This window comes from Clytia hemisphaerica, unplaced genomic scaffold, assembly GCF_902728285.1.
Source record: "Clytia hemisphaerica strain Z4C2 unplaced genomic scaffold, Clytia hemisphaerica genome assembly, whole genome shotgun sequence".
Classification (NCBI taxonomy): domain Eukaryota; kingdom Metazoa; phylum Cnidaria; class Hydrozoa; order Leptothecata; family Clytiidae; genus Clytia; species Clytia hemisphaerica.
This window is the reverse complement of record NW_027103247.1, coordinates 1,398,293-1,424,961: the sequence shown is the minus strand read 5'-3', so window position 1 is coordinate 1,424,961 and position 26,669 is coordinate 1,398,293. Positions and strand designations below refer to the sequence as shown.

Below are 26,669 nucleotides of genomic sequence, written 5' to 3'. Positions count from 1 at the left end.
CAGATTTGTGTAGGTGGTGCAGATTTTTAATGCAAAGTAAATATCTATTCGTAACATTAAAAGATAATTACTTCGTAACAAAATTGTGCTGTCCTACACAAATTTTCCGACACCCCCTGAGAACGCTACTGTAAACTATAATACAATCATTTCCATATTCTGTTTTAATTTAGCAATATTGCAAGTTTTTATTATTGAAATTCTGCATTTTCCAGTTAATTTTGATTGCTTTCATGTAATGTTCATATTTTTTAGTGAAAATAATAACAAAAAAGAAGAAATTACAAAACAACAACAAAAATATAAATATGGAATATTGAAATTTCACAATTGGAAAGTATAAATGGATGATTTATTTACGAAGAAAAGTAAAGAAGAATCATATTACAAACTTTTAAATTGTGTTCCAACATCTAATAAAGAACAAATTACTGCTGAATATCGTGTCTTGGCAAAACAATATCATCCTGATAAAAATAAAGATACTGGTGATGAGAATGCAGGAAAGGAGGGAAACAAAGATTCATCAGACACGTACTTAAAGTAGGAAAAACAATATATACGGTGTGCCCCAAAAAAAAAACAGGCACATTTTTTATATAAAGTAAAATCCTCATAATTTATGCAAAACTTTAATGACTTGTTTACTTTTCAATCTCAAAAACCTATTCAATCACTTTTAGAAACTGAATATCCATTGATTGAACAGAGAATTGTAATCTTATTTCAATAATTCTAAAACTGTTATTGAATGAGTTTTGATGGCTTTAATTTGTACTTTAGTAATAACATGGTTTAGAGTACGTGAGGGCTATTTTGAAGTGTTTTCAATGAAACGAGGGGTTATTAATCCAAAATCACCCGAGAATACCATGTTATTCCGCGTTAATTATATGGTCAAAAAAAGAATTGAAGAACACTCAATCGCTATTCTTTTCGAAACTTATAAAAACATTCGAAACTATAAAAAAACATTCGACACTGACACTCTTATTTTGATTGGCTTAAACATTTCGTACGATATTTTGTTACCCAATCAAAATATCCTACGATACTTTTCTTTCAACCAATAGAAATTTTTGTTTACATCAGGGCGATTACAAAAAAGCGGGGCTATTACGGATTTATCGCCCCGCTCGTCCTTTACAAATCTAAGCTAAATGTAATCAACCATATAATTAATATAGAAATTTATCCGCTTTTTTTGGGACACATTGTATGTATTTATTACTACAATAATCTTTCCTCAAAACCTTGATTCCTATAGCATTTTTCTCTGAAACATCAACAAAGTTTAAAATATTTTGTGTGCAAAAAATGAAAGATACAAGCCCAGTGATAGCGGCATCTAGATAATTCCTATACACTAGATTGGCTAATTGCTAAACTGTGTCCAGTTTTAGAGATATCAAGTCAACTGGTGTCTTCTGTTTTACGTCAGATTTTAGAGCTTTTTAATGTTTTCATACATTTTGTCGCCAGTGAGTCACATGTACATAAAGACTTTGTTTGTTTGACAAATTTGCTGATTACAGTTGTGGACTCCCATAAAATTAGATGCAATAATACAATATTTGACCCTTCAATTCAATTAAATATATGAATCAGTGGAGCGCTAGATTCGGACTAAACGTCGACCTGAAATTCACCAAGTAAAATAAGTTCTTGTTAAAATGGGCTTTTCCAGAAAAAATTTGAATATATATGGGGGGGGTTGAGGATATAACGTTTTTTAGAAATTTACACCCCGACCATAGTGATTATGAACCCCCCTCCCGGACAACAGTTCTTACCCCCTGAAGAGCCCCCCCCCCAGCGGTTTGCGTGATGGCGTGATTGGGACTTTTTTTCTTGCGTGATGGCGTGATTAGAGATTTTTTTTGGCGTGATGGCGTGATCAAGATTTTGGCGTGATGCGTGATAGGGTAAAAATTTGAGGCGTGATGTGTGATTTGGGCTATTTTTCGCTATTTTTTGCGTGATGACAAATTTTAGCGATTTTCGTGATGCGTGATGGGGAAATTTTTTTTGCGTGTTGGCGTGATTAGGGGTGCCGCTGGGGGGGCCTCCCTGAACAAGCATCAGTTGACCCCCCGGACATTCAAAATTACCCCTAAACAGAGAAAATTGGCCCTCAAAACAAGGCAAATTTTGCAGATTTTTCACTACCCCTCCCCTCCCAAACAAAATATCCAATGTATCCTCCACCCCCCCCATGTACAAAAATTTTCTGGAAGAGCCCAATGAGTTCCTTAAAATGAGTCTTAAAATGAGTTTGTAAATTCTTTTCCAGGATAACTAAAGCTTATAAAGTATTGAGTGATGATTTGCTACGTAAAGATTATGACAAATGGATGAATTCTGGTTTATGTGTTACTTATGAGAAGTGGACTGAACTTTCTAAAGCAACTCACACGTCACTCCACTGGGGATGTATGAAAAATGAACAACTCGCACTGACTAAAGGTAGTTTAGGAGTGTGTAATCTTTGTTTATTTTGTGAGCATTTGATCGATACATCTTATCAATACAGGTTTAGAGAGGCTCAGTTACATACTCTTGAACAATAAGCATCATAAGCGACTTAACATACTTTAAACGTATCTGGTACCCACTTCTGATTATACAAGAAATATGGTATTATTCAATAAAATGACTTTTTCTTTTCTATTTATATATCATTTAGATGATAAAAATGAAAAAGACAAGCCTTCTGGATCTTCATCTTCAAAAAATGCTGACTCAGCTTCTGAAAATTCTACCACCAACAGCAGTAATACAATGAACCCTTCCTTGGTATCAACTTTGACCAATTCATCATCAAACAGTGGGATGAAAAGACCAACAGGTGGCTTCAACATTGGCAGTAGAAGAAGCAAGTTCCGGAAATATGAAATTTGATTTTCTATTTCCATTTGGTTGAGTTGCAGGAGACTGTGTGGCCCATTCTAGCAACTATTGACGTTTCAAAGCGGCCCGTCGGCACCTTGAACTGACTACCCAATTCCCCTCACATGGCAAGGGTTGATCTGGGCGAAGGTTCGTTTACTTAACAAGTGAACCGCTGCGAGTGGGATTCGAACCTCATTCGCCTGTGCAGCAACCAGTGATCACGTGTCAAACATCAAACATGACAGAAACAGTCCTTCATCTGTGTAATTTTTGTTTTTGTTTCACCATAATGTTTTTGTAGCATCAAGGAACTTAGTAGCATTGAGAAAAAAAGTTTTTGGGCCAAATTGATCCCAAAAAATGCCAAAAAATGACTTTGGACTTTGTTAAAAATCTGTTCAAGAAGTTATGGCACCAACTTGCTAAATTTTAAATTATTCAGTTTTTGTTTTTACATTGCCTTCATTAAACTTTCATTATTCGTTTTATAAACAGGTAGGTCCATAAAAGTATCGCTTGTTTCATTATAGCCTACTGCAGAGTTCAAAGCATTTTCTTCAACTTTCTTCCTTGTACAATCTATATTTCTATATGAAATCTATATTTATTCCCTCATTCTTTGAATTGAAATTTGAAACTTGATGCTGGATTTTACTCAAAGTTTTTTATTTGATTTTACAAAATTATTTATTTTGTACAGTTTTTATAAGATATATTTGTATTTGAAATTTTTGATGAACTTTTTTAAACAGTTCAGACGTTTCATATTATAATTACTCTACACATGATTCAGTTGATATTTTGATTTCTTACACAATCAACACACGTTAGTTCGAACTCCAGTTAGTGTGTCCTAAAAAAGTGAAAGTAAAATCCTCGAAACTCATCATCTATAAACTGGGCTTAGAATAATTGAAATAAGACTAAAAATTCGCTGTACAATCGATACATATTCAATCCCCAAGATTATTGAATATGTTTTCGAGCTTGAAACATTAATTATACACGTCATAAGATTTCGCATAAATCACGAGGATTTTAATTTATTAAAATTTGTTCGCTTTTTTTGGGACACACTATATCTCTCTAAGGAGACGTATTATGGAAAAAGTTCGATAAGCGGAAAACCTATTCAAAGTCTGTCCACGTTGTACTTTACACTTATTTTTGTATAAAGAACCAGTAAATCTTTGAGGCTCGGCTGTTCTTATTTTTTTGGCACTTTGAGCCTCAAATTGTTCTTATACTGTTATTAGGTGGAATTGAGGTATTTTAGAATTTTTACTACTTTGACCCCTAAATTGCTTGAAATTGAGTAATTCTAGGCTCGGCATTGCTCTTAAATTACTCTTATTTTTGGCGATTTTGAGCATCATTGTTCTTATGCAATTGTTCTTATAAGAGAAAAAGAGTGTATTCGAATGAGTGTATATACATTAATTATGAATAAGCAAATTCGGATTTTTCTCGGAAGATTTAGATTGAATAGATGTAGACTGGAGTCGTTTATAATGCATGTAATACTAATAATAAACACAAATAATGATACGGGATTCAGTTTATATAAACGACTGGAAGAATCCGGTGTTCCAGCCTTATAGATACCGGGCCTAGCTACGCAGAAACTTGCGTAGCGAGAAAACAATTTATTTAAAAGCAACAATAAACTCTCAAAATAAAATCAACTCAAATGAAACATTTTTAACACACAAATCCACACACATTTTATTTTCAAGAATTTTTTTTGAGCAGGAAAAAATTTTAATTGCGATATTGACACTTTTTTGTTGTTTGGAGTTAGTGCACAAAGGTTTCTAGACGACTAAAATTTACTTTATTGCTTTATTTCTAATATGTCTGAATTAGTCGTCTAGCTTGCTAGACTAGAATAGATGTAGTTTTTCACCATTTCTTTTTTCGTTCTCAGTCAAAAAGAAAGAAAAAGACATAACAAAAACAAGAGAAAACTACCACACGCAAAGCTATCACAATGGCTGACAGTAACGGAGTGATGCAAGAACTTCAACCAAGAGCTACCACAAGAACTATCCCATTCTTAGGGAAGGTAAAGAAATTATCTAGACTATTTCTCTCGCAACCACTTTATTGTCTTTCTTTCTTAATCTTAATTTATTGAGGTCGAAGGAACGAACCAGGAGTCGAAGGTAAACGGAAGATTTCACTGGTCTAAATCACGAACAAAATTACCATTCACCGGTCTAAAAATACGGTTCGCCACCTTAAAGTTCATATTCACGCTAATCGATACGTTGGTTGTTAAGAATTCGCCGACCTAGAGTCTAGAATACGCCGACCTATAGTTATCTAGAATATCTAGAATACGCTGGCATTAATTTTTCATTCATCAGTGTATCAAAAATAAAGCAAAACCCCTGGAACCACAGTAGCGTAGCCAAGAGGGGCGCAAAATTTGGGTAGGAGAGCAGATTTTTATGATACTGTAATTATCTATTAATACCATGAATAGATAATTACAGTGTCATAAGAATCTGCTCTCCTGCCCAAAGTTTGCGCCCCTCTTGGCTACGCTACTGAACTCCATTGTCTTGAAGTTTTTCACTCGGATTTAGTTGTTCCAGATTAAATTCATGTGTAAGAAGATTCGATGATGATTTTTATTGTATTTTATTTTTACTTTTCTTCAGTTTCGCTTGGTTGGTGATTTGGAGATTAAAGAAATGATGTTTTTATTATTTGCATTCGTCAGCATGTTAGGTGCCGGAATCATTTCCGTTGTCCGTATCCAAATGACCTCGGACGCTGACCCGGAAATGACATTCTCTATCCTATTACTCGTCAATCTAGGTAATTTTTGGACCTACCCCGGTGGGGTGAAGGTCCTATAAATTAACCCGTGTTCGTTAGTTCGTTCGTTAGTTACCAACTTTTCTCGAGATTGGCTCATTCAATTTTTCTGATTTTTTGCACAAAGGTGCATTACTATAAACCCTCGAATGTGACGGAGCCCGATTTTCGAAAAAAAAAATTTTCCGGCCGGTAGAACCGGAAATGTCCCGAAAAAAGCGGTTTTTTGAGATTTTCTCGAGATGAATGATTGATTAAAGTGTCGATATTATTTTTCTTTCACCGTTAAACATCGATGCGTTTCTTAATTGCTTTCTCCGTTCCAATAGATATATAAATCGAAATTTAAAATTATACATTACTTCCATTAAATTCTAATTATTCGTTTTATAAATAGGTAGGTCCATTAAAGTATTACTTGTTTATAAATAAATAGTTTCAGTGTTTAAAGTTCTTCCGTCTAAATGAATTACAGAGGCTTTTGCGTCTCAAAATTCTGCATAATTCACCAAAATTTCAAAAATAATCTCTTGAACAATCTATCATATCGTTATCTTTTTCCATAGTATTCAGGTATTCATGCTATACATTCATCTATCTTATATTACATTCTTCCATAGTATTTATCTTACAATATATACGTTCTTTCATAGTATTCATCTTACTTATCACGTTCTTCCATATCAGTAATATTATATTACGTTCTTCACCTGTTATTATCTTATGTATTACGTTCCTTGCCATAGTATTCATCTTATATTACGTCGTGCACGGCGTGTTTTGCGAGCGTCCATTGGAACTCTTAGTATCGGTCATCGCAACGTTAATCGTCATGTTGTATTGTATAGTGGAATATGCCGTCCATGGCTATCAAAGTGTTGGCGAAAACAAGAACCTTAAACTAGTAAGAATCACAGTTATCTATTATCTGTTTCTGCGCAATCGGGATGTCATTTTACCCTACCCGATACCCTTTAGGCTTGTATTTTTGTAAGAGCTTCTTCGTGCGATGTTTTTTTAATTTTACCTGGAGAACTTTTCTTTCCTTGTTCTCCTCCTCTAAAAATGTCAGGTCAGATTTAATTTCCAATTGAACATTTCAAAGACTTTCCCTCAAAAGTTATTTACCTAATTCATGATATGCACCATTTTGCAATGTCTTCTAACAATCACGGACCCAACAGCTGATTGGTTGCAAACCGATTTTACGTCACTTACAACTAATCAGAATATATCAATACCGAAGACATTGCAGTAACGCATATCATGAATACTTAATGAAGCTAAGCTAACTCCCGGATTTCTCATATCACAATCTCATAATTCTTATAGGGACGTTTAATAGCGGTTTGTGCACTTGGTCCAGTGGATATCGTCATGGGCTGTACCATCGCATTTCAATACTATGTGTCTGGAAATCTTATCTTTCGTACTGTTGGTGGAAATTCAGTACTTCAAGGTATAATTTTTGTATGTTCTATTTGCTTTATGCGGCTATGAAGGTCGCAACTATTTTAGCCATTGCATAACTTCTTTGCTTATGTCTATTAAGATTTGCGATTTTGGTAAGCTTATAGTCGGTCTAATTTTCACTTAAAGCACTTAACTAGAATAAGGGTTTTTCTAAAATCATTTAAATCGGCACCGTTTTGGACTGCATACTCAGGACAATATATCTAGAGCTTGAACTTACTGAAAAAGCTGTAAATCCGTAAATATTTGGTGCTGCTCTAAGCTATGAGAGGGTTGTTATTTCGAAGAACTTCTCATAATTATATTCTCCTCCTTATTTTTCCATAGTAATGTGCAAGCGTATGTTTATGTTTACTGCTCTTCTGAAGTTTGATTTCCAATTAGTCGTGAGTATTATCATTTTCTTTTTGTTTAGGCCGGGACAACCTCCCGGGATAGGCCGGGACAACCTCGTTCCCTGCGTTTTATCGGCTTTTGTTATGCTTACTGATAGCGCCACATAGTACCCTGGCTGAATGCCTCTAGCATCTTTGTAACATCAGGTTCTTTTGTGACGTATTTTTTTGAGAATTCCCCCCTCTGAGAGAGGAAGCTCGCATCATCCAACACCAGGGCATTCTCTGGCGTCCATCAGTAACCTATATAAAGCCTGGGATACACGGGGACGAGGTTAAAGCGAGTATTTTGTCTTTTCTTGAAAAATTAAAGGAAAAATTAAGGCTTAGTGCTGCGAGGCACGCAACTTACTTAGAAGAGGGTGTTGACGCGTTATTACTGTCAAGTCAAAAACAATATTTGAATTCGAAGTTTATTGACAGAAATCTCTTCTGATAAGAAAATATACAATAATTTACAAACTGCCTTTTGTTGTAAAATTCCTCACATCTCCTTTATAAACTATACCTGTTTCTGTCACGACGTCCACGCGCCAAAAGTAGGTTGGACAATTTATTAGGGAGATTCAAAATATTGGAATCATTCTCAATTCTTATTCTAATTCTGGAATTGAAAACTGCCTTTGATAATTGAAAAAAGTTTATATCGAATTTTATTTTCTTCTTTAAATTGCAACCCTGTAGACATCACTCTTTCTCTTTCTGTTTTGATAGATCAACCTATTGATATTGATATTGGTTGGAAATGTACACAGAGTCACTCTTGGAGAATCGCTGGTAATTGGACTAGGAGCATTTTTCAGTATCATTTGGCTTATTCTCGGATATCTGATGGTAAGTTACAGCCATTCTAATTTGCGTCGGCTTCGGCTATTGCCGACTCAAATGCCGACGTATATTTGGCTTTTGCCGACGTAATAGTGCTTACTGTACTTTAGAATCCAGATTTTTTTGCCGACGCAAATAAATCTGAATTAGAAAGGCTGAGTTAGTCACTTGAAGTTCTATAGGGCTACTTAGACTACACAATATATTGACGAACAATATTCGACAATATGGCTTGCAGACCGTAATGTACGAAGAAAACAATTGGTACTCTATTATCAAAAGGAATTCTCTTTCTGTAAACAATTGCCCTACATTGTTGAAATATTGCAAATCGAGCTGACAATATATTGCGAACATTTTCCAATATATTGCTGGCACATACTTTTGAGACAGGCTTAATTAGATCATGTGTCGATCCTTATTTTTGGTTTTCTTCTTTTCGGATTTTTATTTTGGGCTTTTGGAAATGTCTGGTAACAAAAAAATAGTCGGAAAGTAAATACATGTTTCTGCCGAGTTTTTCTCCTTTAACTAAAATACAATCACTTTTTCCTTTAAAAACTTTTCTTTTAGTCACCTTACTTTGTAGTCAATTTAAAATTGTTACCCATAATACAGATCTGTGTAAAAAAGGCCTTAGGTCATCCAGTTCATAGATATCTTATATAAAACACTAGATCGGGCTGCGCTGTCTTTCCTTAGCCCCGGCGGTTTTGCTGTTTAAAGGTTATATTTTCACATAAGTGTTCCCGTCTCATATCAGACACATATTTCTTATCAGGACAGTGTCTGCCTATTGTTATATTTTACTGATATAAACAAAAAATGTATTTATTTCCTTCTTTCTGATCATCTTGCTCCACATCCGTGTCAATCCAATGTAAAAAACTTGAAAATTAAAATTGATGAGTAAGCAAACGACGATATCACTTTTATTTAAAAATAAAACCTTTAACTACTTTTTTCTCTCTTTTTTTTCTTCAGCTACGCTATGAATTGATGAGATTGAGCAGTGTTTTCTGGTTGTTTAGTCTGGCTGAACCTGGATACATTGTGTACCTGTTCATAAGGGTATGTAGTGATTCTTTTTATATTTTCTTGTACCCCCATGATATGAAACCGAAAAGGCAGGGCAATCTGTTCCTCTAAAGGATCCTGCATTGTAACACGCATGCGTAATTTGTCGTTCTTTTAGACCACATGTAGTTAATTCCCGTGATAAACGAAAGGGAATGAATCGCTAGGGGTGGTACAGACACTTTCGGTCGGGGGAGTAGTTTTCTAGATTCTCTAAATGCTTCTTTTTTATTAAATGCATAGTGGTACCACTGACCTATACTCTTGACTAACGTTTATCCGTCATATTTGGCAGAGTCATTTGAAAAGCTTTGGTACCCTAATGGTAGCAACACCATTAAGGTATATCCAAAGGGTAAAGTCGAAACTCCTATGAAGGATTTGAAGCCGCTTAGATTGCACGGACCGTGTGGTTTTCATACAAACGCTAGATTGAGAATAACATTTGCAGCCAGGATGAAAAATGTAAACTGGTGTCAATAGGTGTGTCTGTGTGTGTGTCTACCAAAAGATTTTGGTTGGCCGGGATTAAGAAACTGTGTCCAGGTTTAGTATTAAGCTCAATATGAGCGGCTCATGCAGTAAATTCTGAGTTATAAAATAATGTTCACGTGCAAAGTGCATTGTGCAAATTGTTTTATTCATTTATTTAAAAAATAAATGCTCTTTTCTTTGCGAAATTAAAACGGATTCTAAACTTTCTAGATATCATAATATAGTCCATCCACTATCATCCGCGTAATGTCATATTTTATAAACACTTTGTTTTCATTGTCTTTGATGATAGGAAGAAAACAATTTTGAAAGTCGCTTGAAAGTCGTCGTTAACGGTTATGCAGCCTGAAGTCCATTCACTTTAAGCGTGCACTAATCGTATTATTTTTGTCTTGCTTGGCAATTTCCAACTTTAATTTCTGGAAGAAAAAAAAATTTAAGATGATGAAGATGAAAAATGAAGAAAAACTAAATAAACCTATCCTTTAGTGGTAGAAATTCCATTTTTCATACTGAGGTACTTTGGAGCTTCCTGATTTAAGTTATACAATTACTTTTCACGTAGAATTGTTGCATGAAAAGTTTTCTAGCGAAAAGAGTTTCTTATGGAGGCTGCTTTTACTCGGTAGATCCTTTGGCGAAGCGGATTTTTTTTCCGTCAACGGCCGAATACCTGAAACTGCAGTTTTCGTAAATCTAACGGCCGAAAGCCTGCAATAACGGCCGATCTATTACCTGAACTTTATCGATTAATGTCATTTGTTGGTGATCGAATACCTGATTAGACAGACGAGGACCTGAAAAAATCTGTTGTTTTCTGTCACTCGGACATTTATCAATAGTTTTTTTTTCTTCTCTAAAAGTGTTATTTTAGTGTAGTTAAATTGAATTTGGTGACTGGGCTGGAGATTTTAAAGCAGAGGGATTCAGGATAAAATTTTGCGTGGATTAATTTTAGCAATTTTCGCAAATTTATAGACTGGTAAAGAACTAAAGAAGAATGATTTGGATTTGAAAAGTGCCCATACTATGCTCTTATATTGCGTTATATTGGCTGGTAAGTCCTTCACTCTACCACCTACTCTTGGGTTGGGTACCTAACAAGCGTCCCCTTGACATTTTTGTACCAACCCTATTGCTTGTTTATTTTTAGAGCTATTATTAAAAGAGACCTTGATGGGTTAATTCTCGTCTAATGTGCCTCTTTATCTTTTGTCTTCAAACCCTTAGCCTTTAGTTTTAACACCACCAGAAATAATCGACCATCGCTTAATCTTTTCCTTCCACCTCTTGTTCGATAAAACTGAAAACAAAAGTGAAGTCCAATTTATTTTTCTCACAGTCCAGAAGCTGGAGCTGAACTACTTTCTGCCTTTAATGATTCTTATTTGCCATCATTCAAATCAGAAAACGAAGATAGTATACGGCAGATTCTCTAACTATTTTTTTCATTGGAAACATGCGTGAAGTGGTTTGGCTCTTAGACTTTAACTCTCTCTTTAATCAATGATTTGAAAAATTGTGATCACGATTCATTCCATACAGGTGTGGTTGCATTGTTGATTCGCATTGCTCTGGTGGTCGTTTCTATCATCGTCACTAGAAATTTTGGTAAAGGACTCAAGGAAAAAGGTATTTGTGTTGCTTCCCTTTTTGAAATCCAAAGAATTTTAAATTCCACCTACCCTGCGCTTCAAACGTGTTTTGTATAAAAATGTATAAGATGCTGAAAAACCCTCAAATTCAATTTATCATATTATTGTTGTAACTTTAACTCTTAATTTTTTCTTCAGTGTATGTCGATGAGCCAGCATCTGATAGTTATGGAAGCACCCAACAAAATGCCAATGAATAAAAGAAAATGCTTGGTAAAATCTAAGCCGTAGTTTTACAACTTGAAAAATGCGCACACTGTGCTTTTACATTTCGTCAGCTTGCCCGGTAAATCAGTACCCGTAACGAAAGCTAACCGTAGCCAAACAAGTTAGACCAAAATATATTTTGACCTTTTCGTTTGGAAAAATAATTATTTCATACAATTAAAAAAGTCTTAAAATATCCTTAAAAACGTTGTCTATTTAACGCTTGTAGGAAAAATCCTGGTAATGTTTTCCGCTAGCAGAAAATCGTGTTATTATTTTGTCTTAGCTTTTTGGATTATTAGGTTTGAACCATTGAGCTTCGAGTTGAAGGCTAGAGGCTAATCTTCACCCTTTCTTAAGCAAGAAAAAGTAAAGCCTCTCTTTGTTTTCGCGTCCCACATTTTTAAATTTAAGTGGGCAAATGTTACTTTTAATCTAGCATTTGTAGGAAAACCACGTGGGCGGCGCAACCTAAGCTGCTTCAAATCATAGGAGTTTCGACGCTACCCTTTGATTGCACCTTACTGTTGAACCCTTATCTTTAGGTAATTTATGCTTTTTAAGTTAATTTTATTTGGAAAAAAAATTCACACATAAAACATTGTAAATAATTGGTAACCTTTATAGATTAGATTATATATTTTTTGCATTTTCTTTAGTAGATTTGTATTTGGTCCTCATTTTCTTTTGGATAGTTTTAATTTTCTAATCTTCGTGCACGCAATTCTTACTAGAAAAATGATTATTATTGAATTTATAATTAAAATTTTGGATCGGTCATTTTCCTTTAATTGGGTATTGAATATTTCAGACAAGATTAAAGGTCATTAATCCATAGCCAGAAATTGTGTAAGATTTGTGCTCGAAAGGATAAGACTCTAGATTTCAAGAGATCAACTTTTGTTAAATTTAAGTGAAAGCATCGATAAGCCTTGAAATTCGACGTCATTAACCCTTGTAAACTCGTTCCCATTCCTTTTTCAATTAGTCTATAAAAGTACTTCATTTTAGGGTACACCAGGGAATGAGCTTAGTTGCTTTTAACTAAACATTCTAGCGGGTAAAGTGATACCCCCGATGATAGGAAAAGACATCTAATTATTTTTTATGTCTTATATTTCAGTAATTAATAAAAAAAAAAGAAGTAAACATAAATGGCAATTGGGGGAGGGGGATTTGGAGTGGTGGTTGGGGCAATTATTTGGATTTGGCAGCAGCCAGGTCAACTTTCTTTTGATACTGGAGGACTTCATCATCATCACTAGAGGCGACATCAGCCATCAATCCTTCACGGTCACTTCCCAATGATTGCCGTAACTTATTGCTTCGTTTGTAAATACATGCTGCGATAGCCACAATGGCGATCAGTATTGGTAAGCCGATTGAAAGACCTGACCAAAGAAAAGAAGGATAGGTAAGTTTTCATATGCAAGGTACTTTATTTGAATGACCAGGGGTCTTATTTTGGTCTGATTAACGCCGAATTTAAAGAAAGATACATTCACGGTGTAATCAAATTGACCGGACTTATATTGTAATTTTTGCCTGCGTGCATAGCAGAAATCATGGAAATAGAAAATTTTAACTACCTTAGTGGTTCTTTTTACCGGCTCTTGTTACGCCATAATACCAATAACGGCCGGCGTAAAAAGAGCCGGTAAGGTATTGTACTTAAAACCTGATTATTGGAGTACTAAATCTGGCATTTTCTTAATGTTATCGAAATATCGTCTATCGAACAAACGAAATTCTATTATGTACCGACTCTTGCTGAAAAACTTACTTAAAACCTTCATGCACCACAGTCATCCTTTAGACCTTCGTATAACAATATCTTCAATATTTCTGCCAACTTCTATTACCTAATGACTTAGTTTCTTTTCTCAAAAGCCTGTTAAAATTATCTTGGGAATTGAGAATCACATCATGGAAGGATGTTCATCACAGAAACATGAAACTACCTTTGTGTCATTAAGAGATTTGAATCTGAATTTTATTTTTTTAAATTTTTATTCATAAAATCATATTTGTTTATAAAAGTTTTTCAGCAAGTGTAAGTAAGTGATCACTTACCGATAGCCCAGCCTGGGAAGGAGCCTGATTTTTTCTTCTCTTTATTTGAACGGTCTCTTGCCGATTGCTGTCCTCTATATTCCAATGCTTGAGGGGGGCGAGCATGTCCGTATTTTGTCGTTACCGTAATTTTTCCTTCATATTGTATCCCGGAAATTGGAGTTTTCTGATATCCACATTCAAAGGTACCAGCATCAGTAAAGGTGTATTTGGTCAAAGTTATGCCACGTTCTGCTATTTTCGAACCGTGGTTTACAGCGTAACTGTTCTTAATGCGTCCAAGTAATTTCTTATCATCCTTAGGAGCATCATGTACTTGGTGAGATATAGAGAACTCCTTACCTAAAATGATAATAATAATATGTAGGTGTTATGAAAGTTCTGTTGGTGTTTTGTGTTAGATAAGTACGTGTTAATAAAGCTTATAAGCATATTCTGGCTCAAAACGTGAACGAACTTAAGCATTCGCTCAGGCTTCCGAAACATTCAAATCCCAAAAATATTAAAAACACGCATAATGTCCAATTTACTTCACCCCATATCTATTTCTATCTATTATGGTTGAGTTACAGGAGGCTCTGGGAGCCCATTCTCGCAACTATAGATGCTTTGAGTAAGCATCCCGTCAGCACCTTGAACTGACTACCCAATTCCCCTCACATGGCATGGGTTGACCCGGGCGAAGGTTTGTGAACCGTTGTGTGTGGGAATCGAACCTTGGTCGCCTGTACAGGAATCAAAGTTGATGTCCATTATACCACAACGCCATCAAAGCAAAGCATAAGCAAAGCATTGATAGATTTTAACCTCAAACAAGTAGTGTTATAAGGATAATGAGGCTTTCAAAGATGTATCTTATGCTTAGAAAAAAACTTGTTAGTTAGGAAAAACTTACCATTGAAGTCTGCAGCCAGTATAACGAACTGTTGTTCCAAGTTGAAATATCCACAGAAGAATCTATGAAGACGCGCCCGTCTTTGGTAGCGCCATATAAATTCAACTGAATCACCAGGCTTTACTTTTGCCTCGGTGCTGAAAGGTTGTTGCACCTGCAAAAGAGATTGATACAATTTTTAATGAGTAAAGAAACGGGAAAGTTTTATTTTATTTCAGCACTAGCTAGATGTTAGAAATCTGTTTGTTGAAAGTTTTAATTTAATATCTAGCACTGAAGATGGGTTTTTACCGAAAAGGTTTTGCTGAAAGAAAGTATTTTAGTTTTCATTGAATGGAAGAGGATGGAAGCCGCTACCTACTCTCGTGAATGAACAGTCTACCTAATGAACAGCCTCTAGAAGAGCCAGAAACCTGTCATGAGAAAGAAAGGATTAGTGGGAGTAAGCTTATTCAGTACTGAGTGAAGAGTATCAGTAGAAAGTTTCATAAAGAAGATTCAAAAACGTGAAACTTTGCTTTCAAACATCAACTTTCTTGGTTATGAGAATGTGGAGTGAGAATGCTGTAAGATTTCTTTTCTGCGTACTCTCAAACTTTGTAACAAGAAAAACGGAAACTTACCTCTACAATAGAAGATGTAGATGTGTGTAGAAGATTAGCGAAAGCTAAAAGAACGAAAAAGTATAGAAAAGAGCGTTGGAGAGCCATAGTTGTGTGCTAAAGCAAGTACCAATTTGATTTGATTTCTTTTCCAAAATTCGTGTCTCCTCGTAGCAAGTTATGTTCAATTTTGAAGTTTTATATCTGACGTCAGTTATTTTTCGCAATTTTTTCGTGTGACGTCAAATATTTTTAATCACCATAGCACCCGAATTTTGGTTTAAAAAAAAACAAAGTATCAACTTTTCAAATAAAAAAATGGATAAAAATGGTTGCCGACAACCACCATGACTTCTTAACAATATGTGGTTGAAATTTCTATTATTTTTATTATGGTTTAATTTTCAACAGTGCCTAGAACGTATCCAACGCAAACATTCACGAGTGATTAACGCCAACATCGGAGATACCATCAAATTAGAATGGAAGTATACAGTACCTAAAGATGCGTTAGTTTTATTCAATTGTGGTTATAGAAATGAAGGTAAGCCTTAAGCTCTGGCAAAAGGTAAAAAACAATCCATAGTTCTGATATAGATATGTCTATAGATTCTTGGAGGTAGCTTAAGTGCCTTGACTTTGATATTGGTTTATTTTGTGAGTGGCCCAAATACGATTTTCGATGGAGATTAAATTTTGACTACAAAAATGACTGAAGCTACTGTGAAAATTACGAAAATTGAGCAAAATAGATTATCTTCCCGTCAAATTTTAGCCTGGATATAAATCATCAATTTCGCCAAATTTATACACTTAAAGTTAATACACTTTGGTAGAAAGGGGCGATTGCTGTTTGATTAAAAATTTATTATCTATCTTTTTTTTTGTATAGCACTTAATCCAAGCAGCACTAAGGATCCACCTTTGGTCACGTTAGCATTAACCCAGAAAGTTAAAGAGTTTATGATCACAAAGAAAGCAAGCAGTGATTTACAATCCACTCTTCGAGCGACAGACTCTTTAGAACTTAAAAATCTGGCGTCCGCCCATCGTGACACCATAAATGAGGCTTGTGTGTTACAACTGCAAAATATACCAGTTGAAATTGAAAGTGCTTCGCTACAGTGCAAATTAACATGGAAAGTGAACAATAAAAATGAATACATGCACGGTATGTTTTTTACTTAAATCTTATTCAATCTTCAGAATTTTCGGTTCTTTAACACCTAGCGACCTTTAGAAAGACTGAGTTTTCCAAATATACCAAAGCTATTTAATAAGATTCGTGTTTCTGTCATTTTTATTTTTCAAATTACTCATAAGTTCACCTAAACCAGAGGAATGTAAAGAGATGGAAAAACAGCTTTTCTGATTACTCAAAGTTCAACGATCACTTATATTGAAAATTCTATTGTAAAAACGTTGATTAGGTCATTAAATGAAAGTCCAGAAAAGACGGCTCGCCATACAAATCGGACGGTTTCTACATGATTTGACGATAAAAATGAAAATTTGTTTTTCCTTTTTTGCCGATTACTAGTTCAATTTTTAAGAATAAGGAGCAATATTTTTACCAATGTATAGCAAAAGAAATTCTTAACGCGATGATATTAAATTGGTTCCTGTGAAACTGTCAGAAGTCGAGTAAAATCAAGATGAAGTTATAATTTTCTCGAGCCCTAGCTTTCCATATTATGGTGCGGTCATAATGCGGTTATATCAGTAGAATCGCTAAGAAATTCTGATCAAGAAGATATAGGTACCTTTTCGTATAGAAGAGGTGTACCCAAAATAGCCCTAAAAGTTTGCGCATAATCAGGCTTGAAACAAAAGAATTATGCAGATTTTTTATAGCGACAACAAAAGAAACCTATTTACTCGACATAAACTCCCTTAAGGGCAAGAGGCCTGGTATATGACGAGCCGTTTTTCCATTGTTTTCAAGAAGCTGTTTTCCCATCTCTTTACATTCCTCTGGCTAAACGTTGTGGTAAGTGACTCAAGAATAATTTAGTAAACCCTTTTAAATTCCTTACCGTTGTTTTGTATAAGATTCCACGATTCCATGATTTTCAGACTTTTCCCGGATCTTTCCGCTATTTTTCTCGGGATAACCGGCATGAGATTGGAAAGTTTTTTCTAAAGGTACGGAAAATCTTGTGTTTACTTACGAATAGACCTTATTGGAGTTTTTGATTTTTCTAAAAAAGCGATGCATTGTGGTATTGTTTCGAGTGTATTACAATAGAATTCCCTCGAGGAGTTCCTAAGAGATTTCTATTGTAACACACTCGAAACAATCTCACAATGCATCGCTTTTTTAGAAAAATAAACAACTCCGATAAGGTCTATTGCTTGTCTTTCCGAAGCTTATCTTTTAACTACCCGGTCGTACTCCTGGTCTTTTTCTACTAGAAAAGAGGCAGTGAAAAACGACGGTATACTATCTTCCTACGTTTCTCGGTGTTTAACGGTTGCTGTTGATCAAAATTTCTCGATTAAATTAGTTTAACTATTATTTTTTTATTCCTAACTTCTACTTCAGGTGGTGAAACTCAAGTCAAAATTAAAGACAACTCTGGATCATCGAGCCCTCAGTCGTCCCAGTCTTCCACTCCATGTGCTGGCTCAAAATCATCATCACGTGTGCGTGGAGAAATCTTTTTAGGTGCTATTTTATTTGATTTGTTACTCGTTGTCTTTATGATGAGTGCTTCATTGATATTGTCACGTAGAAGGGAAGGCTATGAGGCTCCCAAGAAACAAACCAACAAATTAACCAAGAAATCAAAACAAAAACGAGATGTAGAAAAAGGTGGTAAGTCAGAGAAAAAGACGAAAAGCAAAAATGATGGCAAAAAACAAGAAAAGAAAAAATCCACCTCTGAGGATAAGAAGAAGAAGAGTAGCTCTGATAAAAGTTCAAAACGAGAGAGAGGAAGTTCCGGAAAATCGGGTGAACGAAAGGAAGGTGTACGATCGGAACGCTCCAAAACGGAGTCATCAAAGCAAGCTGGTGTTCCGAAAGAATCTTCAAGATCTTCATCCGGACGTGGTCGTGAGCGGAAAGGAGGCACATCCGGTGGTGGCTCGAAAAGGCGTTCAGAGCGTTCCGAATCATCTAGGCGTAAATAGTTTATAGAGGAAATGAAATTATGAAATGATAATAAAATATAAGTGAATTGAAATACGGAAACATGAAATTTACAAACAATTTGCTTCAAATTATCTGGGAAAAAACTCACTGACAAAAATTTGGAAGAACCTGGATGAATTTCGCTCTGCGGGGTGGCCGGAAAATAACATTAATAAATTTTTGGTTTATTTTTTGACCCCCCTGTTTTAACAAAATTATTTTCATTGTATTTTAAAGGAATTTCTTGGTGGTACCAAAAATGTATATTTTTTTGTTTTTGGGTAGTTTTTAGTTCCCATTTTCCCTTTTACCTAACGGCCGATTATAATTTTGGTCCCGTGATTTAATTTCTAGCTTATCTTTTTGGGACCACCCTGTTATTTTCTTTATATCATTTTATTTTTTCCGCAAATGAAATTATTTTTTAATTTTCAAACAAGTGCTATTTATAGTAACTCTTCCAGCTATATTTAGAAAGTGTTTCCGAAATGAGATAGTAGGCCTTATTTTATTGATCGGGGAAAATGCTTATAAAACTTACATATTTTATGTCAAATTTAAGATAAATATTTTGATGTTGAGGTTAGCTGAGTGCGATTGTTTTAGTTAATAGTTGTCACCTTTTGCACTTGGAAATTTTTGATTCGCAAAGTCATGATAAAAACCCGATTCTTTTTCTTTTTTCGAAAAATCTTATTTTTTCTTTCTCAATTCTCAATTTTTAAGAAATGTTAAGCCTGTTCTTTATTCGAATAAAAGTCAAAGCCAGATTCTACATCCTAGTTCATTTTGGTCCATTTTCCCTCAATTATCTCTTAATTTCAAAATGAACAGGCGAAAATCTTCACGCGATATTTATATTTAATGATACTAACAATAAGAAACCCCGATTTTCAAGGGAATGACGTGGTTTTATTTTATTTTAGAAAATATTCAACTTTTTGTAAGAAAGTTAATGATCATCTGCTAGGACTTAACTTATAAAGCTTAATTACAGCGACAGAATTCCATGTGAACAAAAGTATAGGGGAATTCGTTAGAACCAAAGATCTCATTTGGCTAATGGTGTAATTTTCGATAACTGCTCGCACGTAAAAAAATCTCTTCTTCGATTCTATGTTCTTCAATTTTTATCACATTATGTGACAACTCTTAACTTTTCAAACGTTCTTATATCCAGGATTCCTAATTTCCCTGTCGCCCGGAAGACAACATGTGACTATTGAGTTGATGAGTAAATCCCAAAGGATGTAAGAAATTATTCACGTTTCCCTTTCGTTAGCTTGTCTCAACAATTTTCAAATACAGCCAATTCATAATACTCTTTATTGGTCAATGGATGAATGAAATGACCTAGTAGAATACTTACTTTTGATCTGAATTTCTACTCTGTTTTAAGATTACCTTGGATCAAGGGTATATTTTTGCGTGATTGGTGTTTTTTAGTTTAGTTGTGATGCCTGGGGCCTGTAGGGCTACTTTTCGTGAAGAACAATCTTATGGTAATTTTCGTGATGACGTGATGATGAATGCCGATGGATTGGAGGGGGGCTGGGCTCGTGCATTTTTATTCTTATATACATTATAGGCTAAATATGGTCCGTGGAGCGCATTTTGGAAAGCATAACAAAACTTAGGGTACTGCAGGTACAACTTACCCTTAGGTTACTGGCCTGGGTAGAACTGGTAATGCCTTCTTGGACGTTCAAAGGGTGGTTAAACCTCAAATTTTATTAAACCTGTAGTTATTCGAAAACATTTAACGCTAAAGCTCTGAAAGTCGGCAAAATTTTTAAACATCATTACGGAATTTTGCAAGACCGTGTCAAGGATTTTGCAGCGGGAGGCCTGGTAACCCAGTACTCGTTTTATCGGGGATTGGCGGGTCCAACTGTCCAGCTTTATGCGTAAGGGTAGTTGAACCCGATTGGGGGTGCGGCACATCAAAAGCCGACTAATATTCTTCTCCGATGGGGAATTGATCTGCTCCTTTAGACCTTAGCGTGGGCGGCCGCCAGCCCGCAATCGGAAGATTTGATACAGTTATATAACTAACGATAGGAAAGGAAGGAAATACAAAGCGAAAAACAGTATTTTTCTTGGACTAGGATGTTGCCCTTAATTGTACTGCTGTTCAAACAGAAAAACTAATCGTTATTTAAATTACAAATTTTCACTTTTATTCGTTGAGTTTTCTCTACATCATTTTCATTCGTTTTTCCTCATTTTTCTTTTATTTACAATATTGTTCGACGATTTGCTATACACACTTTTCTACTATATTTTGATGTAAAGTGTGAAGGCTGCTTTAAATTAAAAAGCTGATATCAAAAAAAGACGAGAATTTGTCCATGGATTGTTTATTTCACTCAAAGATATATTGTATTTTGAGAAGTTGAATACGGGCTAACTGAATAAATATTTCCGTATTTTTTGTTTTTTCTTGATCGCTTTGATGAAGAATGAAAAAGAATTAGCTAAAATGACTTTGTTTGGAATATTGAGGTTTGGCGGGATGTGAAATATTCTAAATACGGGCTGGTGCTGAAAACTGGTTGCTTATGATACTTGACCATAATTCACAATTCGTTCGTAAGAGGCCGTGGGACGGGAGAATCAAATTAACGACCGTCAGGAGAACGCAGATTAACGGTTATTAACCACCACTGCAGTTCTTGTTTCTATTACTTGATTTATAGGGAATTATACTGAAAATGGCAGTGTAAGCAGGGTTTTCTAAATTTTCTACCAGTTAAAAGAAAACAAAGCATGTTTTAACATAAATCTAACGTCCGTTGAATGTCAGATAGAGTGCGTCATAGCTGGGCTACCTAAGTCAAGGTAATCTTTTTAAAGAAAAGCTCCCACCAAATCCTTACTAGCGAGTATGTGTGTTTCTCAGTGATGGAGACATAACTTCAGATTTGTCTTGCAAATTAACCATCTGAGGACAATAGTTCTCCCGCAGAAAATTCTACAACAAGAATCTTGCAAAGTCAAAAGCTAAATTTTCCTGATACGGCAATCTTTTTCGCTACTTTGCTGTCGTTCCTAGCACACTCTTCGCGGTGCACGTAAATGCTCTAAACATTACAAGAACGTTGTTACGACGTATCATGTCAGCAGTTTTAACTTTCACTAGATGAATTATAATGGGACGTGCTCAACGAAGAGTAACCAGACCTCCTTTAATAAAATTCCTGCATTAATCTGAAAAGATTGCCGTAATAAGTTTGACGACTGTTATTCGTAAAACCAAATTAACCTTTTTACATCGTTTAACCTTAACACCTTTTAACCTAGGAATTAGCACCCCATTTTCCGATTTTCAAATTTTACGGTCCCTTTTATTCAGCTTTGGCAGCAGAGACAGTAAGAGGCAAAATTAACTGATTATTCTTTTAAGCTTCAAGACTTTTCTGTCGGATATAGGAAAAAGGACTTTGCATTCTATATTAGACAGTGGTGCAACAATCTGTAATGCTTTGCAATTATTGCGCATCTAGTATTTAGCAAAATCGGGCTTTTTCGTCGCCGGTTTAAGGAAAAAATTGGTTGTGACTTTATAATCTGCAATTTGTTTGTTGTATAGCCTTTGTCCTTTCGATACCGCCTGTCGATTAGAGTCTAGTTAACTGGATATGATATAATTCTATTAGAAGGGATTTTCGAAAATGAGGACTGGATTTAAAAAAAAAGTTTTCTTTGTGATTGTGTAGAGACAAAATCAAAATTGACTTTCTTTTTTAATCTACGTATAGCATCTCACCATTAAAGCGTGGGCAGTCTTGGTTATCTACGATTAAAAGGCTATTCTTTTTTTTCGCATATAAAATAAAAACTTTTTGAAAAAAATTATTTTATATCATACGCTTTATATGCTTAAAACATATCCATGGTTTCTTATTATCAAAGACAAACTTCTGAAAATACGATTTTTAGAGATTCTTTGAACCTTTTCTAATGGTGGCATATAAAAACCTCAACCTTTCTAAATGACTGAGGGCTTATAAGCGTGCTTACGAGAGAAAAAATCTCCTTTCTACCGACTTATACCTATATTCGTTTTATGTTAAATGTTTTCTTTGCTAAAGGTATTAAAATATTTTTTTAGAAAACAGTGGATTTTATAATATGTTAATAACTTATGTCATTATGGTATTAAATGTGTATTGGGATAATTGTGGAAGATATAGAATATAAATCAAACGTGGTTTATAAATGAATTCATACAACCATACTATAGTTATATCACAGAGTGCATTTTACTGTGGAATTATTGTTTGAGAATTTAAGCATATTAGAATCAAACCAATAAATTTTTCCTGGATATCGATTGGTTGATGGTTAATTTTCAACGAAAGATCAAGAGGAAGGGTTTATTTATTCGATATTTGGTTTAATTTTTCGATAAATTTCGATTGTAGTATCGCATGACTTGGTTATACATGTTAGCTTTGCTGAGATTGCATTTTTGAATCGATCATAAAAACTATCTACATATTAAATCAAGAAATCTATTTCATGTCATTTTACATTTTGTTGGAAAAATTATGATATTTTTGGCTGGTAATCGAATTAACAGATATAGATTTCTCAATTGATGACTTTCAATTCCGAGCGTTACATAAATATCAACTCGAATGTAATAATAATATGTAAGACAAACTGGATACAGAAAGCTTGGAAAACATGAGTACTCGATCTGGGTTTTATTCTGTATCTTCTTCCTCTTATGAAGATGAAGATGAAAGATTTTTATCAGAAGAATCTAAAACTACCAAAAGCAATGTTGTGGAGCAAGAAAAATCACCACCATCGAAACCGGGACATTCTTATACGCGGAAATATTCCAAATACGGAAAGAACAAAAGAAACAAATCGGGAGAGGTATATTATATTGGTCGTTTCTTTTGTTTTTTTTCGTCGTTTCTTTTGTTTTTTTTCTCGCTCATTTACTTACTCCTTGATAAGACACGGCCTACTCTGGTCCATAGATTTATAAAGCCCGAAAGGGCTAGATGTAAAGCTTTTGCTGAAAAGAGTGCCGTGGTTGGGTAGGAAATCCTACCTAGATCACGTGACATTACAATAGAATTTCAGCGCGCTTGACCAATCCGAAGCTTCACAGGTTTTCGAAAACAGAAGTAACAATATATTTTTCCGATATTTACTTTTTTTTGCCTGCGATGTCTTAAAGCCAGACATCTAGCCCTTCGGGATTTATAAATCTATGCTCTAGTCCTCTTGTGTTAAAGAGAGAAATCTAATCTCGTATTCCCGAATCCTAGCATTCTTTGCATTCTTTATTACGTTCCAGTTTCAGTAAGAAAGTCAATCAAACTTAGGTGGGATAAGGAAGGATCGGTGTTGTAGGTACCAGAGGCAAATTTTTTAGACAATGATCGAATCTTAATCAAATACCGTGATACTTGGTAAAGTATGGTGGCTGCATCTGCACAATTCTCAGAGATGAAGGTCCTGTCGTATTTTCGTTCGAGGGTACTAGCTTTGCGAGGGGACGGTATATTGGAGCTAAAATTTCGACCCTTTGAGAGAAAGAACATTTTTCTATCCTTTAGCAGTGGATAAATCAACTCCAAAGTTTTTGATGTTCGGACCTTTGGGCGAATGTATTCTTTTTGTCAATTTATAGTAGGGAAATTCCTTCGCCTATTGCTGTTGATGATTCGTGGCCTCCTTTTTCCGGTGTTTTATAAACTAACACATACTGAGGGGAGGTAAAAGTTTACCACCAGTCTTCCCTTGAGATGTTAAGTATTCAATATTGTAGATTAGATAATCTGACGAGTTGGTAAAAGGGCTTTAGGTTGAGCTGACTGTCATGTTTTATTTCAATACTCTGTCTAGTATAATAAATAACTGTTTCTTGACTTGATAGACCATAGTAACATTATGTGATCAACGAATCAATTGATGGTTGGATGGTCTACTCAGGGTACCTAAGGTACTTCCCAATGGCTGCACGAGGTTCCACCTGTGGTTTTCTTGAAATATTTCGATCTTATAGCAGGTACTATCTGACCATGTGCCATCTCATTTTCAATATCGAAATGCTTCGAAAAAATCTAAAAAAACATTTACGTTAAGGGGTGGAACCTCGTGCAACTATCTAGGACTAATTTCTCAAAACAATACGTCATAAGAAAATCTGACATTACAAAGTTTCACTACAGTGCAATGTCCTGCACCTTTCGATCTTATCCTCGACACGATATATTCATTACAAGCTATCACTGACATCATTGCTCCGCCGATGAGCGCCTTTTATTAACGCTGCCACCGAAAAAAGGTGGGCTTTCCGGCTTTCAATCCCTGTCTTTAACTACGTGGTCAATAACACAATTCTTCAGCTCACAGAAAGTAACTTCCAACCTGTCCAGTCGAATAGGAATAAAGAACCAAAACGCAAGCAACGTCGATATACCTGACGATGCTAAAGTCAAGAGAGAAATCACAAAGTCGAAGGAAGATCGAGAAAACGATACATTGAAGGTACTTAGGGAGAGGATAAGCGTCGGGCAGAGAAAAGCAAAAGAACTTGCTTCTCGGAAAGGTACTTCAACAAGCTGGTTGACGATCATACCAGTTGAAAGCGACGGTTTCTGTCTGAATAAAAGGGAATTTGCTGATGCCCTTAGCTTGAGATACAGATGGACAGCGAAATACCTTCCGATCAATTGTGCATTTGTGGCCTTCGATTTGATATCGACCATGCCCTTTTCCTGTCCGCCGAAAGGAGGTTTCATCCACCAACGCCATGACGAGATGACCAACCTCACACTGGCATCTCCATCGAACCTCACCTACAACCTCTAACTGGAGAATCACTACCAAACAACTCCAACAAAACAGAAAAAGCTGGACTTGACGTGTCAGCCAGAAGTTTTTGGCAAAGGGGACTTGCATTCTTTGACGTAAGGATCATAAATCCTCTCGCAAAAAGTCACCCGCACCAGCTTAACCAGAAACTTCAAAGCACATTCCTATATCAAACGAACAAGAGAAAAAGCGAAAGTACAACAACCGAATCATCACAGTTGAGCATAGCTCATCCAGCCCGCCGTTCGTTATGTCTCCGTACGGAGGACAAGGAAGAGAAACGGAGATGATATGACTTCAGAAATGGAATCTGATGTTTTGTTTACGAATTACGTAATCTTACGCGTTCGAAAAACAGACAATGGGCCAGGATATTATTTGGCGCTATAGTAAGCATCAAGAAGCCGTAATACGCAGGGAACGAGGAGAAATTTCGTGAGTTTCCGTAATATTTTTCGGAAATACCGGAGGGTTTTGTTTAGACTGGATTCGGAGTCTGAAAAAGCCGGAAAATGTTATATCGGATGGCCAAAAGTCGCCTCACCTTCTTTTCTTTTCTTTCCTATCTCTTATCCTATTTTTCTCTTTTCTGACTGTCTGAGTTTCTGAGACTTAGTTTCTCATTTCTGACTGAGTTTTCATACCTGTCAATCATTTGTCCATCAATTTCGACCAGTCTAATTTTCGCACCGAGTGGGATTCGAACCACCACCAAAGAAAGACCTTCAGAATCGGAAGCCAGCGCTCTATCCGTTGAGCCATCGCCGCACAGCAAAACCACGCAATTCATAACATATTATACCGAACTGGCAAAAGACGGGGGTAATATTATTATAATATGGGTAACAGTACCCCTTTTTTAAACCTGACTGAAATTCGAGCCGTTACTAGCAACCCTGCGGGGCCCAAGGCGCCGAGTATGCACCCGGCACAGTGACAAGCCGTTACTAGCAACCCTGACCCTACCTAACCCCCGGAAAAGTGACTATCAGCGATCCGTGGATAAAAAAATAAAATTAAAAAATGAAGGTGACTATTGGCCATCCGATATAAGAGCATCCGAAAAAGCCGTGTATAGAGCGAGGCTAGAAAAACAAAACAATATTGGCCAACAAAAATGAAAGGGGAAGGATTTTTCCACGATCATCGATCAAATTCAAGTTGTGAGATGTTGATTACAAACTTTTGACAATTCAAATGCATCTTTAAATACTGTAAACTGATTTATAGACCCTTGCACTTTATACTTCATGAATAAGGACGATCATATAA

The 26,669-nt window shown here is 35.5% G+C and overlaps 5 protein-coding genes across 5 annotated transcripts in view; 4 read left to right on the top strand and 1 right to left on the bottom strand.

Annotated features, from left to right (window-relative positions):
* The first annotated feature begins 44 nt into the window (after nt 1–44).
* On the top strand, nt 45–3,416 carry LOC136821206 (J domain-containing protein-like). Its single transcript, XM_067077470.1, has 3 exons — nt 45–543; nt 2,294–2,466; nt 2,687–3,416. The coding sequence occupies exons 1-3, from the start codon at nt 344–346 to the stop codon at nt 2,899–2,901; spliced, it is 588 nt and encodes a 195-aa protein (XP_066933571.1). The 5' UTR covers nt 45–343; the 3' UTR covers nt 2,902–3,416.
* A 1,403-nt stretch (nt 3,417–4,819) lies between these two features.
* LOC136813555 (uncharacterized) lies at nt 4,820–11,864 on the top strand. The gene is made up of 10 exons (XM_067070088.1): nt 4,820–4,957; nt 5,559–5,718; nt 6,339–6,622; nt 7,051–7,177; nt 7,519–7,577; nt 8,301–8,420; nt 9,399–9,485; nt 10,965–11,043; nt 11,532–11,618; nt 11,780–11,864. The coding sequence occupies exons 1-10, from the start codon at nt 4,883–4,885 to the stop codon at nt 11,839–11,841; spliced, it is 1,140 nt and encodes a 379-aa protein (XP_066926189.1). The 5' UTR covers nt 4,820–4,882; the 3' UTR covers nt 11,842–11,864.
* A 1,093-nt stretch (nt 11,865–12,957) lies between these two features.
* LOC136821113 (uncharacterized) lies at nt 12,958–15,621 on the bottom strand. The gene is made up of 4 exons (XM_067077371.1): nt 15,440–15,621; nt 14,817–14,970; nt 13,922–14,263; nt 12,958–13,239 (listed from the first exon to the last, which is right to left on the bottom strand). The coding sequence occupies exons 1-4, from the start codon at nt 15,524–15,526 to the stop codon at nt 13,046–13,048; spliced, it is 777 nt and encodes a 258-aa protein (XP_066933472.1). The 5' UTR covers nt 15,527–15,621; the 3' UTR covers nt 12,958–13,045.
* A 116-nt stretch (nt 15,622–15,737) lies between these two features.
* LOC136821010 (serine/arginine-rich splicing factor 4-like) lies at nt 15,738–18,642 on the top strand. Its single transcript, XM_067077279.1, has 3 exons — nt 15,738–15,962; nt 16,311–16,589; nt 17,964–18,642. The coding sequence occupies exons 1-3, from the start codon at nt 15,782–15,784 to the stop codon at nt 18,551–18,553; spliced, it is 1,050 nt and encodes a 349-aa protein (XP_066933380.1). The 5' UTR covers nt 15,738–15,781; the 3' UTR covers nt 18,554–18,642.
* Nucleotides 18,643–23,088: 4,446 nt separating this feature from the next.
* The window catches only part of LOC136813451 (diacylglycerol kinase delta-like), a 64,140-nt gene continuing 60,559 nt past the window's right edge, over nt 23,089–26,669 (top strand). The window contains exon 1 of the mRNA XM_067070002.1: nt 23,089–23,444. Within this exon, the coding sequence (XP_066926103.1) occupies nt 23,247–23,444 (198 nt within the window). The 5' untranslated portion in view covers nt 23,089–23,246. The remainder of the gene's footprint in view (nt 23,445–26,669) is intronic.